General features: G+C 41.4%; 1 protein-coding gene across 3 annotated transcripts in view; it reads left to right on the forward strand.

Moving 5' to 3' along the window:
* The window catches only part of ECPAS (Ecm29 proteasome adaptor and scaffold), a 106,198-nt gene extending 91,286 nt beyond the window's left edge, over positions 1-14,912 (forward strand). For all 3 annotated transcript variants that reach the window (XM_070459297.1, XM_070459295.1, XM_070459296.1), the window contains 12 exons: positions 587-653; positions 1,293-1,384; positions 1,464-1,530; positions 1,754-1,945; positions 2,824-3,032; positions 3,884-3,927; positions 4,025-4,217; positions 5,765-5,903; positions 8,500-8,605; positions 8,839-8,927; positions 11,235-11,306; positions 14,626-14,912. In XM_070459297.1, coding sequence (XP_070315398.1) covers positions 587-653; positions 1,293-1,384; positions 1,464-1,530; positions 1,754-1,945; positions 2,824-3,032; positions 3,884-3,927; positions 4,025-4,217; positions 5,765-5,903; positions 8,500-8,605; positions 8,839-8,927; positions 11,235-11,306; positions 14,626-14,765 — 1,410 coding nt within the window. In that variant the 3' untranslated portion in view covers positions 14,766-14,912. The remainder of the gene's footprint in view (positions 1-586; positions 654-1,292; positions 1,385-1,463; positions 1,531-1,753; positions 1,946-2,823; positions 3,033-3,883; positions 3,928-4,024; positions 4,218-5,764; positions 5,904-8,499; positions 8,606-8,838; positions 8,928-11,234; positions 11,307-14,625) is intronic.

Genomic DNA, 14,912 nt, shown 5'->3' on the forward strand with positions numbered 1-14,912 from the left:
GGATATAAAGCGTGTGACTTACTCAGTAAATACTGTCTCCTCCGTCCGTGGGACTTCTCCAGGCAAGAATACTGGAGTGGGTTGCCTTCTGGTCTCTCTGTGCGTGTCTTACACACTGCCCTCTTTAATGGCCACATGCTACTTATACTCTTGTGTGGCTGGAACATCACTTATTTTAACCCATCAGGGAACATCTGATTGGTTTTCAGTTCTTTTGATTCTCCACAAAGCACTGTGATGAATGTCCTTGGACACATCTGAAGCTACTTCCTTTGGTTAAATTCCTAGAACTGGAAATTCTAAAACAAGAATGGACAGGATGGCAGGCTGCCCTCCCAAAAGATTGTATGAGTCTCCTTCTCACTTGCAATGTATGAGCGCAGTGTACATTTGTGCAGCAAAGGTTCCTGCTGGACGTCTTGAAGAAAATCTTCATGTTAGTAATTTAAAATAAGAGTTTTTCTAGATGGTCTCTTGGAGGGGCTATTAGGCTTTGCGTATTTCTTTAAATCTTTGACTCCTAAAACAAAGTTTGATAGAACACTGTGACCATCAAATTTAGACCTTTGCCTTTGTAACCCTGTAGGGAGGCTGTGCCAGTGTCATTGTATCATTAACTACTCAGTGTCCCCAGGACCTAACACCTTACTCAGGTGAGTTTGTCCAAACCATGTGGGGTGATGTTTTGGTATGGCCATGTCTTGTGTGACAAGGTTTTAAAAGGAAAAATAAGTCATTGAACCATGCTTGAGATACTGTGTATTCTTCCCTCAAGCTCCCCTGCCCCTACCTTTATCTCTTTTTGCAAGAGGTACAAGATGACCAAGTTTAGCAGGTTTTCACTGGTTTACAGATTTTATTTCTTGCTGGTATAAGGAGGTGAAAGTATCTTCTCTTCTGTAGGATTTGTAATTTTATGTAAGTACTTTTATATAAGTACGTTGCTTTCATTTTTGCAGCTTTCCCCCTGGTATTCTAGACACAGATTATTATTTTTTTACTTATGTATTTCTTGGACACACTGTGCCATATGCAGGATCTTGGTTCCCCCTGGTGCCCCCTGCATTGGAAGCACAGATTCTTAACCACTGGACTGCCAGGGAAGTCCTGATGTAGTTTAATTTTACACCAAGCAAAGAGAAGCAAATGGATAGTACAAACGTAATGTGCAAGGGCTCTAGGCTACCATGGAATAAATCAGATCCTAACTACAGGTTTCAGTTTGGGTCCTGGGAACAGAGCAGAGCGTTCGGTCAACAGGTGTCAAGATTCTCCTCCTTTGTTTGCACTAGGTAAACTCATGAGTGCTTTGCTTACTGGCCTGACTGATCGGAACAGTGTAATTCAGAAGTCCTGTGCATTTGCCATGGGCCATTTAGTTCGGGTGAGTTGAATTTCTTACTTAGTTTAGTAAGCATAGTGGCATAATTACAGAGAAATGACTGGGATCGCTTCTCTTCCAGACCTCACGGGATAGCAGCACTGAGAAACTCCTGCAGAAGCTCAATGGCTGGTATATGGAAAAAGAAGGTACCTTCCTTTTCCTGTTTCAGTTACTGTTAATGTAGATGTAAACAGCCTAATGAAGCAGGACAAATCAGGTCTCAACCTTTCTGATTTTATGTGCTTTGCAAGGAACATTGCTGATTGATTTTAGTGATTTGTTTCGTTGTGGTGCAAGTCCTGCAGCGGCCAGCTACTCTTACAGACAGTACATGTCATGAAGATTGTGGGCTTTTCTGCTTCTCTTTAGAACCCATCTACAAGACCTCTTGTGCTCTGACTATTCATGCTATTGGACGATACAGCCCCGATGTACTGAAGAACCATGCCAAAGAAGTTCTGCCTTTGGCATTCCTAGGCATGCATGAAATTGCTGATGAGGAGAAAGCAGAAAAAGAAGAATGTAACGTATGGACTGAAGTGTGGCAGGAGAATGTCCCTGGTGAGTGAACAGTGCCTGTGAGTTAAACCTGTTCTTAAGAACCACCGTTGAAATTTATTTTTCTCTTTTTAAAAAAAACTTTTACTGGAGTATAGTTGAAATAAAATATTGTGTTAATTTCTGCTGTACAGTGAAGTGAATCAGTTATACATGTACCCCCTCTATTTTATATTCTTTCCCCATATAGGTCATTACAGGGTGTTGAATAGAGTTCTCTGAGCGATACAGTGGGTTCTCATTAGTCATTTGTTTATATATAGCAGTATATATATGTCAGTCCCAATCTCCCAATTAATCCTCCTGCCGTATCCCTCCAGTAACCATAAGTTTGTTGGAATCCCACTGTTGGAATTCCTAGCTCACTTTTTATTCACAAACTTCCGTAGTTACTTTTCCCGGGACCTTAACAGCGTGTGTCCCGTTGGGTTCTCAGCCTGTCCAAACTGCTGAGTTCTCAGGCTGGCGCTCAGAGCGCTTTTCTTTCCTCTCTCATTGCTGCCCGTGCGTGAGAACAGAAACCGCCCTAACGCAGCAGGACTTGGCTTATTTCAGTTGAGAGTGAACAGTGATTTTTCTGTTGCTCTGAGAAATATTTTGGGATAGTGCTTCTCCACTCTGCTTTTCACCTGGACACACATTCACGGGTGACGCCCCGCTGTGTGTGTGTCCAAGTTCGTAAAGTCCTGCTGCTGTGAAGACTGCCCACACCCCTGCTCCGTCTCTCTCCCTTTCAGAGAGCAATGTGATGCAGTGTCACTGTTGAGAGTCAATGATGGTCACTGACTTTTATTCTAGACCTAGGGGGACAAAAATCCATTAGCTTTGGGGGTTGTTTTGGTCACTTAAAAGCTGCTTTAATTTTGCTTTTCATAATCTAGGTTCCTTTGGTGGCATTCGGCTGTACCTTCAGGAGTTGATCACCATTGCCCAGAAGGCTTTGCAGTCTCAGTCCTGGAAAATGAAAGCGCAGGGTGCAGCTGCCATGGCGTCACTTGCAAAGCAGACCAGCTCCCTGGCACCTCCGTATCTGGGAATGATACTGACCGCATTGCTCCAAGGCCTAACTGGAAGGACATGGGCAGGAAAGGTAAAGGAGCCACTCATGCCCAGTTAATCTTAAGTTATCCTTAAAGGGTTATGACTTCATCCTTCACTTTTCATTTTCTATAAAAATTAAAATGTTGTTTTGTGGGTCAAAAGATGGATTGTTTTTGTGAACCAGATAGATTTCCTAGGCAGTGGGAAGCCTTGGGTAAACTTTGATTAAATGTGATATTTCATCAGCGTATAACCCATGTGTCCTTGAATAGTGCACAGTAATGCTGGGGGTTGATTTTTATTTATCCTGTTCAACTTTCCAAGACAAGTCTTAAACCAAGTGATCATCTTTTTGTCCCTGTTGACTTCATGAGCAGACCATCAGGATTGGGCATATGTGAAATTGAGTGGCCAGGCCAGTGTGTCTAAACCCCCGAGTTCAGGATGCACGTCTCTGGGGCCTGTGAATTGGTCATTTTTTATAGACGGTTGATGGTAGGTTACGCACAATGACTGTGTAGTGGGGAGCATGAGACTGTAGCATCATATATAGTCTGCTTGACACGGTAGATGCCTTGGTGTCCCGTGCAGAGCTGTAGATGAAGTGGGGGCCTCAGAGGCAGAGCCAGTTCTGATTCCATTGTTGATGCTTCTGCCTCTATGCCCTTGGGCAAGTCGGTTCTCCAGGCTTCATGCAGTGGAGATGAGGACAGTTATCCTGCTTCCATGGTCTGGAGCAAAACTCTGGATGTGCTCGTTAAATGGCAAAGTGTGTTAAAGATGTGGTGACTGGTTCATTTTTGGTGCCATACTTTTTAGATATTCCGAGGTAGTTGTAGTCACGTGCAGAGAATGTAAATGACACGTGGGTGCCTATCTTTTCCTCTTCCAACCCTTCAGGAAGAACTTCTGAAAGCCGTTGCCTGTGTGGTGACAGCGTGCAGGTGAGTGTTCTTCAGTGAATCAGAGGCCGTTTCTTAAACTGAGCCGGAAAGCCGCAGCCTTTATTAATCGTTTGATGCTTTCGTGTGGGTCTTACAGTGCAGAGCTGGAGAAGCCTGTGCCCGGTCAGCCCAGCACAAATGAAATCCTCCAGGCTGTTCTGAAGGAGTGTGGCAAAGAGAACCCCAAGTACAAGATTGTAGCAATCAGTTGTGCAGGGGATGTCTTACAGGCCACCAAAGAAGATAGGTTCCAGGAGTTTGCCGACATTGTCATACCTCTCATCAAGAAGGTAATGACTGCCATCTTCTTTCCGGTCTTGTTTATACTTTAAAAAAATTTTTAAAAGAAAGAAAAGATTTTCCTGTGTCCTCTTTGCACATTTTGTTAGGATTCATGTTGCTGCAAATTGCAGAAGATCCCAAAACATCATGGCTTCAAGCAAGATAGATGTTTGTCTCTCACGTACTAGTTTTGGGAGTCTGGCTCTTCACAGCTCCCAGCTCTGCTATCCCTGGGGGGTGGCCACTGTCTTCACAGTCCACTGTGTGTCTGTGTTCCAAGCAGGTGATGGCAGGGGAAATGGAGAAAAAATGAAAGGTCAAACTCGGCACATCAGATCTCTCTTAAGGGGAGGTCCTGGAAACTGCAGCAGGGCATTTTCACTTCTCCCATTGGTCACTGCTTAGCCAGATGGCCATACCTGGCTGCAAATGAGGCTGTGAACAGCAATCTTCATTTTAGGTATCCATTTCCCCTCCATGGGAGAATGGTGGATTTTTTTTTTTTTTTTTTAAAACAAAGCAGAGGACTTCTCTGGAAGTCCAGTGGTTAAGACTCTGCACTTCCATTGCAGGGAGTGCAGGTTTGATCCCTGATCAGGGGACTGAGATCCCACATGCCATGTGACATGGCCAAAAAAAAAAAAAAAAAAAGAAAAAACAAAGCAGAATGATGAGTTTACTGCAGGGATTTCATCCTGAGAGCCAGGAAACTAGGGCTGTGGGACCAGTGAGTTCCTGAGTCTGGTGTTGGAGTGGACGAACAGTCTCTCTTAGGGTGGTAACGAGCTCTGTGCTGAAGTCTGTGCAGCAGCCAGCCCAGGCCTCCCAGGGTGAAGACAGGGGGCGCAGTTTGCTGCTGTTGACTGCCATTGCTAACAAATCGGGGGACTTTGATCAAAAATGGACTTTGATTTCTTTTGGATAATGAAGTTCTTGTTTTTAAAGGTTGAACCCTGATTCAGAGAAAGAAGGGTATGGTTAACCAGTTTTTTGTTTTGTTTTGTTTTGTTTTTTTTGGTGAAACACGAAATATTTTAAATAACATTTTTATTCGGTTTCTTGTGTTGATGCCATTTTGCAGTTGTAAAAAAATTGTTTAATTTCTGTTACATACATAATGGTAGTGTATGGATTTGGGAGACCTATATTTTAAATGGATTATTTCACCAGCCAGCTGGACAAGTCACTTCTCAGCTTATTTGCTTGTCTTAAAAAGATGGAGTTTGGATTTAGATCGTTATAGAGTTCTTTCTCCTTTAATTCCATGATTGTAATGCCACCCTTTCTGTGTTGTGCTCAAAATACCATATATGCGATAGGTGTTTTCACCTTTGCCCACAGGTTCCTCTACAGGATCGCCCAAGTTTATTGGAGAGATGTAGTCTTCCTGTTTGAAATTCTTTTAATGAATAGGACGACCCATGGTAGAGAATTTAGCATTTAATTCCTGGTGAACATCTCATACTCTGCTACCCTGAATATTTTAATAGTATACTTGGAACTTGAAAGAAAAAAAATTTTTTAATCTGCTTGCTTTTTCTTTGCCATGTCCTAGAACTCACCTGAAAGCATTGGAGTCCGGACAACCAAAAATGAAGATGAGAATGAGAAGGAAAAGGAGCTCCAGCTGGAATCTCTGCTGGGAGCCTTTGAGAGCCTGGGCAAAGCCTGGCCCCGAAGTGCAGAGACCCAGCGTAAGTGGCAGAACCTGCGTCTCGAGAAGTGCCGCTGTGGGCAGGAGTCCCTTCACGAGCGCAGAGGCGTTCTGTGTGCTGATTCACAGCTGCGGTTTCCTGTAGGTGACTGGAGAGCATTATCCAGAGAAGCCCTGTGCTGGCAGAGGATCTCACTGACGGCCGCGTTGGTTTGGTGTGGGTGCTGTAACGTGGTCCTGCACACTGGGCGGCTTCTTTTCTCAAAGGCTGGAGACTAGAAGTCTGAGACCAAGGTGTCAACAGTGTTGAGGTTTCTTTTGGGCTCTTTTTCCTTGGCTTGTAAATGGCATTCCATGTCTCTATGTCCTAATGTTCTTATATCTTATATACCAGTCATCTTGGATTAGGGCCCTAATAGTCTCTGTGAAAACCATCTCCCAGCACAGTCACATTCTGAAATACTTAGGGTTGTTAGGACTTCAGCATGTGAATTTGTGGGAAATGGCAAGCCACTCCAGTGTTCCGGCCTGGAGAATCCCATAGACAGAGGAGCCTGTCAGACATGACTTGGTGACTAAACAACCATAACAACTGTGATACATTTTATGTAGATAATTTGACTATAAAAAGAATTCTGTTGGTCTTGTTTATGGCACTGTATTCTGAGAGATCCATGGAACTTACTAGTGGGGTCTCTTTGTCTCAAAATTAATGGAATTGTTGCTCAACCTTCAATAAGCAAATGAAATCTGTCTGCCTGAGAAACTCATAACTTTCTGAGAGATTTGCAGAATTGAGCATTATCTTTCCAAGTGAAAAGTGAAAGTGAAAGTTTCTCAATCATGTCTGACTTTGTGACCCCGTAGACTATACAGACCATGGAATTCTCCAGGCCAGAATACTGGAGTGGGTAGCCTTTCCCTTCTCCAGGGGATCTTCCCAACCCAGGGATCAAACCCAGGTCTCCTGCATTGCAGGCGGATTATTCACTAGCTGAGCCACGAGGGAAACCCAAGAATACTGGAGTGGGTAACCGATCCCTTCTCCAGGGCATCTTCCTGACCCAGGAATCGAGCTGGGGTCTCCTACACTGCAGGTGGATCCTTCACCAGCTGAGCTACCAGGGAAGCCCACGGTTTAAATAAACAGTAAACCTTTACTCGCGGGTCAGGTTGTAGTTAGTGGGAGTTTGCCTTGTGTTGGTCCTTGCAGTGCATCCTACATCTGAATATTCCTGAATCTTATGAAAAGCATGGTTGACTTTCTGTGATTCAGTTTGCTTCAGTCGCTCAGTTCTGACTCTTTGCAGCCCCATGGACTGCAGCACACCAGGCTTCCCTGTCTGTCACCAACTCCAAGGGACTCTCAAGAGTCTTCTCCAACACCACAGTTCAAAAGCATCAATTCTTCTGCGCTCAGCTTTCTTTCTAGTCCAACTCTCACATCCATACATGACCACTGGAAAAACCATAGCTTTGACTAGACAGACCTTTGTCGGCAAAGTAATGTCTGTTTTTTAATATTTTGGATGTATCTAAAATCACACTTAAGAGTGTCATTGAGACTTGCCATCCTTTGTGTGAACTTCAAAAAGTATATTGCTATGTATAGGATGGGTTTTCCCAGAGATACAGATTTGTAAGAGGTTTTATTTCTTGGTGTTATGTTTAGACTGCAGTGGAAACCCACTTATTTGATTTCATTAGCTTTTGCTTGATAGGTAGAAAAAATTCAAATAGGGAGTTATATAAAAAGATGATACACATACACGGCAGTCTTAGTGTGAGGAATAAGAGATGTACATTCATGTACCAGTTACAGGGGAAGGGCAAAGGCCTTTGAGAATTTGTTCCACACTGGCTTCTCATATACATCTTACTCATAATGTAGCTTCTTCATTTTCTGGTTTTATTTCCCTTTTTTTTTGGTTTTATTTATTTATAATGGAGAAAGAAATCAGTTTCTTAGGAAGCAGTTCAAATGCAGAATCTAGATTCTTAACCCCTATTCATCTTTACATTTGTGAACCTTACTAAATTCTGAAGCATTTAAAAAATAACTACTTTGTTGAGTTTTATGCTCCTGTTTCATCACTTAGCAAAATATTAATTACATAATTATAATAAGAGTGCAGTTGGCATAACAGGTTTGGGATAAAGCACCATTGACTCTAGTTAAGTCTGCAACATGCAGAAGCTTGTGAGTGTCCAGCAGGGAGCCCCAGGCCTCCAGAGTCCCGCTTTCTTTGGCTGGCATCCGGGGTATTTTACAGGGGAAACCAGTGGGGTTGACTCTCCGTCAGTTCTGTAGAGAAGGATATTGCCTTGACAGTGAATAATTATCACTTTTGAACAGTTACATAGGATTTGAGGGGGGGCGGGGCGTATTTCTTATCAGGGAAGTTTGTGGGAATTGAGCAGAGTCACACTGAAGTGTTTTTGAAATTTCGTGGCTTTAATTAAAGGCCTTTATTTTTTTTACTTTTTCCTCTCTCCCTCTCTCTTCCGCTCACCCCCCAATCCGGCTCGCTCTGTCTGTCCCTCCCTCTCTCTGTTCTTTGTTTTTCTTACTTGCTCTCTCTCTCGCTTCTTCATACTCTCTGTCCTGCTCTGTCCCAATCTGTCTGTTTTCCCAGGTTGTTATCGTCAGGAACTGTGCAAGCTGATGTGTGAACGGCTGAAACTCAGCACGTGGAAAGTGCAGCTGGGAGTCCTACAGGCAATGAATGCCTTTTTTCAGCGGTAATTCACTTCATAGTTCAGTCATTTATTTTACTTTCCCCTCCCCCTTAGCATTTATGTATAATCAGTGGAATTCTTTTAAATTTCAAAACTAAAAGTTAAAAAAAAAAAAAAAAACTAAAAGCTAAAGTGACATCATAAAGTAGTACATACAGATAGGAATTATTTGTGCCAGAAAGGTTTTAATGTTTCTGAAATAACTAGTATTTGGATCTTGCTTTCTGATTGTACAGATTAATGCTTTTAGAAGAAGAACATGCAGATCCTGAGGCTCTGGCTGAAATTCTCCTTGAAACTTGTAAATCAATTACATATTCTTTAGGTGAGTAGTAAACTGATATGGTAAAGAGTCTGCCTGCCCTGCAGGTGACCCTGGTTTGATTCCTGGGTCGGGAAGATCCCCTGGAGAAGGGATAGGCTGCCCACTCCAGTATTCTTGGGCTTCCCTTGTGGCTCAGCTAGTAAAGAATCCGCCTGCAATGCAGGAGACCTAGGTTTGATCCCTGGGTTGGGAAGATCCCCTGGAGAAGGGAAAGGCTACCCACACCAGTATTCTTGGCCTGGAGAATTCCATGGACTGTATAGTCCATGGGGTCCCAAAGAGTTGGACATGACTGAGCAGCTTTCACTTTCACTTTCAAACTGACATGGATAAGGGGGTTTTCATTTTAAAGTTCAAGGAGTTAAAGTTCAAATATTTCCTACCTTGTGCTGGGAACTAAATTCATGGAACCAACTACTGAACTCTCCTATTTAATAGACTCAATATGTGCCCCCAAACTGGAATGTATTAACCTGAAACTAATTAGGATTTCAACACCTAGATTAGAAAAACCTTTGTGATCAGTATTTTTTAAAACCTTGTATTTGGAAATAATTTCAAACTTAAGAGAAAAGTACAGTAATAGTGCATATGATACTTGTATACGCTTTACCTAAGGTTACCTGTTAACATTTTGTGCCAGTTACTTTGGCTTGCCTTCTGTACACATATAATACTTTTCCCTGAACATTTGAAAGTATATTGCTTACATCCTGCCCCTTTTCTCCTAAGTTCTTCCATGTGCCTGCTTTTACATAATCATAGTTACCAACTTTAGATAGTGTAATGATGCAGTATTTTTAACCATTCATATTCTAGGTTTTCAGTTGACTCAGTAATGTTTTTTATATAATTTTTTCCTCCTCAAGGAATCTGGCTCGGAGTCATTTAGTGAATTTATTGATAGTTGTCATATCTTTTTAGTCTCCTTGGCCTTTTTCCATCTTATATGACATTGACAATTTTGAACAGAGGCCTTGGCTTCCCCCGCTTTAAAACTAGAATGTTTCTCATTTGCCACTTGTCTGGTGTTTCCTTGTGATCAGATCCGGGTTATGAATTCACAGTTGTGCTTCTCTGTAAGTGATGTCGTGTCCTCTCCCATCAAGAGGCACACAGTGTCCATCTGCCCTCATTGGCGAGGTTAATTGTGATGACCCGGCCAAGGTATTACTCAGTTTTCTCTGCTGTATGGTTACTGTTTTTTCCCATTCTGTCTGGTAAGCAGCCTGCAGGAGAACATATTTTAAGACCATTTGAGTAACCTGCTCCTCCTCAGAACTGTATCTTCTAACCAGTCTGGGAAAAGACACTTTAAGACCATGTACATGTACTGCTGGTTTTCAAAATAGCTCCTCTAGATTCGGCATGCATTGATAGGTTTTCCTGAGCCAGCTTTTATTTTACTAAGAGAATTTTCCAACTCTAGCACATCCTCTACATTTACCCTTTGACAGCAGGTATCCTCTCATAAGCCAGGTCCCTCTCCTGAACTCGATTAATCTATTATCCACATTGTTTCATGCATTCCTTTATTTCCCTATTGGCTTATGATTACTTTCCTGAATTAATTTGTTTTTCAAATTGTCCCAGATTTGGCCAGTGGGAGCCCCTTTGAGCTGACTCCTGGTCTGGTTGTCAGCTCACCACCATTTTTTAAGCACCTGTGTACTTCTTAGCATAGCAACCTGTTATAACCTCATTTTGTTCTTTCTTTGACTCAGGTCTGGTTATGTGTTAGTTTTTTTCTCTAGACAGTTTTACTGTGAGCTAGATGCTTCGTGTAGAGTAGACACCAGGGAAGCATATTTCAGTGGTGATCCTTGGAGGTAGCCACATGGTTTTGGATAAAGAACTGGCAGCTAAGAAACTAGTCTTCCTGAGGTCTGGTCCCGGCCAGGTGTCCCTGAGTTGGCTCTTTAGCCCTGGGTTGTGTCGTGTTCTTTGCTAAAATGAAGAGTCGTGAAAACCTTAAGACTTTTCTTAGGTATCCTGTGAAGTCAGTGTGTTTGAGATAGTGTGTTTTGATTTCCAGCTTCTAAAATGGGTCCTTTAAATATTGCCATTTGTTGTGGAGATTAGTATATTTGACTGATGACTTTTTTTTTTTTGAAGTAAGGAATATGGACTTGTAGCACATTTCTAGTATTTGATGATAATTGTCAAAGGGACACTTAAGAACAGGTATATCTTTTCTTGAATTTATAATTTCTGAATGTCTTTTTTTTGGTAACATTAACTTAATCTTAAAAGTACTGTTTGTAAGGCATATAAAACATAATGTGAACTATATGATTTCCTTCTTAGAAAATAAGACCTACTCATCTGTGAGAACAGAAGCTTTATCTGTGATAGAATTGCTGCTTAAAAAACTTGAAGGTGAGTTCTTGATTCTTCTGATTGGAGGACCAGAAAGCCAAGGAGACTTTATGGCAGATGTTTTAGGAATTTTTTTTATTTTCTGTTTTTCTTTTGAATGAAGCATATACTCCAAAATGTAAATTAATATATTCATACATGAAAGTTGAATATACATAGCTAAAACCTTCAAACTTTATGAAGTGTTATATTCGGTACACTTCTATTTTATATACTTTTAATGCACTATGAACTATGATTATCTCAATAAAGTTTTATTTTCCAACACAAAAACCCTCAAATAGCCAAAGCAATCTTGAGAAAGAAGAATGGAACTGGAGGAATCAACCTGCCTGACTTCAGATTCTACTACAAAGATACAGTCACCAAGACAGTATGGTACTGGCACAAAGACAGAAATATAGGTCAGTGGAACAAACTAGAAAGCCAAGAGATAAATCCACATACCTATGGATACCTTATCTTTGATAAAGGAGGCAAAAATATACAGTAGAGAAAAGACAATCTCTTTCACAAGTGGTGCTGGGAAAACTGGTCAACCACCTGTAAAAGAGTGAAACTGGAACACTTTCTTACACCATACACAAAAATAAACTCAAAATGGATTAAAGATGTAAATGTAAGATTAGAAACTATAGAACTCCTAGAGGAAAACATAGGCAGAACACTCTCTGACATAAATCACAGCAACATCCTCTATGACCCACCTCCCAGAGTAATGGAAATAAAAGCAAAAATAAACAAATGGGACTTAATTAAACCTAAAAGCTTTTGCACAACGAAGGAAACTATAAGCAAGGTGAAAAGGCAGCCTTTGGAATGGGAGAAAATAATAGCAAATGAAATAACTGACAAAGAATTAATCTCCAAAATATGCAAGCAGCTCATGCAGCTTAATACCAGAAAGATAAACGACCCAATCAAAAAATGGGCCAGAGAACTAAACAGACATCTCTCCTAAGAAGACATAGAAATGGCCAAAAAACACATGAAAAGATGCTCAACATCACTCATTATCAGAGAAATGCAAATCAAAACCACAATGAGGAACCATCTCACACCAGTCAGAATGACTGCTATCCAAAAGTCTATAAACAATAAATGCTGGAGAGGGTGTGGAGAAAAGGGAATCCTCTTACACTGTTGGTGGGAATGCAAACTAGTACAGCCACTATGGAGAAGAGTGTGGAGATTCCTTAAAAAACTGGAAATAGAACCGCCATATGCCCCACAATCCTACTGCTGGGCATACACACCGAGGAAACCAGAATTGAAAGAGACACGTGTATCCCAGTATTCTTTGCAGCACTGTTTACAATAGCCAGGACATGGAAGCAACCTAGATGTCCATCGATAGATGAATGGATAAGAAAGTCATGGTACATATACACAATGGAATATCACTCAGCTATTAAAAAAAAAAACACATTTGAGTTAGTTCTAATGAGGTGGATGAAACTGGAGTGAAGCAGGTCAGAAAGAAAAACACCAGTACAGTATATTAATGCATATGTATGGAATTTAGAAAGATGGTAATGACGACCCTACATGCAAGACAGCAAAAGAGACACAGATGTAAAGAACAGACTTTTGGACTCTGTGGGAAAAGGCAAGGGTGGGATGATTTGAGAGAATAGCATTGAACCATGTATATTACCATATGTGAAATAGATGACCAGTCCAAGTTCAATGCATGAAGCAGGGCACTCAAAGCTGGTACCCTGGGACAACTCAGAAGGATGGGGTGGAGAGGGAGGTGGGAGGGATGGGGGGAAACATGTACACTACCCCTGTGGCTGATTCATGTCAATGTATGGCAAAAACCACCACAGTATTGTAAAGTAATTACCCTCCTCCTGAATATTCATTGGAAGGACTGATGCTAAAGCTGAAACTCCAGTACTTTGGCCACGTGATATGAAGAACTGACTCATTTGAAAAGACCCTGATGCTGGGAAAGATGAAGACGGGAGGAGAAAGGGATGACAGAGGATGAGATGGTTGGATGGCATCACCGACTCAATGGACATGAGTTTGAGTAAACTCCAGGAGTTGGTGATGGACAGGGAAGCCTGGCCTGCTGCAGTCCATGGGGTCGCAAAGAGTCGGACACGACTGAGCTGCTGAACTGAACTGAACTAAAGTTAATTAAAAAAAAGTTTAGTTTCCATACTGAATCTTTAGTTAATCTTGGTTAATTACAGCATGCGGCTGACAGTGGCAGGGCAGAGCTCACTGCACACATGTCAGTAAACAGAATGACTCCCTGAAAAGTGAAGTTAGGAAAACATTTAACAGTTAACTTCCTGAGTCATCAAATTTGATTCTTAGTTGATTTTTTTTTTCTATTTTCCTTTTTAAAAGCTGTCTTATACAGACGCAATTTTATCTAATGGTTTGTTCTATTGCTGGTAACAGAAGACTGGTAGCATTTCTCCAGTAGTGTATCTGCTACTGACTTCAAAAGGAGGCCTCTTTTCTTTTTTTTTCTGTTTCCTGTTTTTTATTACTTTAGCCGTACGAATAAAGAATGAGGAAGATGAAACAGTTTTCTGTAGAGCCTTATGTATTTGCTGTTTCTCATTCTGGCTCTGTCCTTGCCTAGCAATTAAAACACCTCTCAAGGCTCCATAAAATAGGCTGTTGAGATTCAGTAGCATTGCACACCTCATAATCCCATTTTCCTTGTTGAAACGAAAGCTAGGAACTTAAGAGATATCCCTGGCTTTTCACGTTTGCCACATATGTATGAGTACGTTCTAGATGAGGAAAATGAGGCTAAACAGTGAAATGTCTTGCTTGAAACTCCATCACCAGAACGTATCAGAACCTCATAAACAAGATTTAGGATCTGACATACCTTCTGAATTGCTAAAACTTTGAGCATACATGTAGTTCTCCTATGCCTCTCTTAAAAGTGTAATAAAGTATCATCTGTTCAAACTGTCTCTACAATTTTCAGATGTATTGAGGATTTTTTTTTTTACTGAGCTTATTGTACGAAGATATATTCAGCTCAGTCCCTGCAGTGGCTTTTTGTCACGTGTGCCCTGTCTCCTGTGTGGCTTCAGCGTCCCTTCATTCTCTTTGTCCCAGCAGCTCTGGAGGCAGAGGATGAAACCTGCTGATAGGCCCGCAGGTTATTGTCAATAATTAGATTCTGAGACAGCTATTAAACCTGTGATCATTATATGCAGAACAGTTCTTGCATTTACTTCAGGGGTAGGATGTGTGGCATAAAAGCAGAAAGAATAGTTTTGGGTTTTCTGCTTGCTTCTTCTTCTATAAGGATTCTTTTGTGTTTCTTCTTTCCATTCAGAATCGAAACAGTGGGAAAGTTTGACACCTGAGTGCAGAGTGGTCCTGATTGAGTCTTTAGGAACCATGGAGACAGACAGCAGACCTGAGCTGCAGGAGAAAGCATCGTTACTGAAGAAAACACTTGAAAATCTGGAATAAATTAGAAGGGGAAGAAACAAAACAAGTGCCATGTTCATTGGGGTTTGAAACGGTGGTATTCTTTGAAAAACCAAGTGGGGAAAGTAAAGATTAATCTGTAGCATGCATCATTCCTTGGCTGAAATAAAAAAAAAAAAATGCCTTAAA

The sequence above is a fragment of the Odocoileus virginianus genome, chromosome 31 (genome assembly GCF_023699985.2).
Source record: "Odocoileus virginianus isolate 20LAN1187 ecotype Illinois chromosome 31, Ovbor_1.2, whole genome shotgun sequence".
Taxonomy (NCBI): Eukaryota; Metazoa; Chordata; class Mammalia; order Artiodactyla; family Cervidae; genus Odocoileus; species Odocoileus virginianus.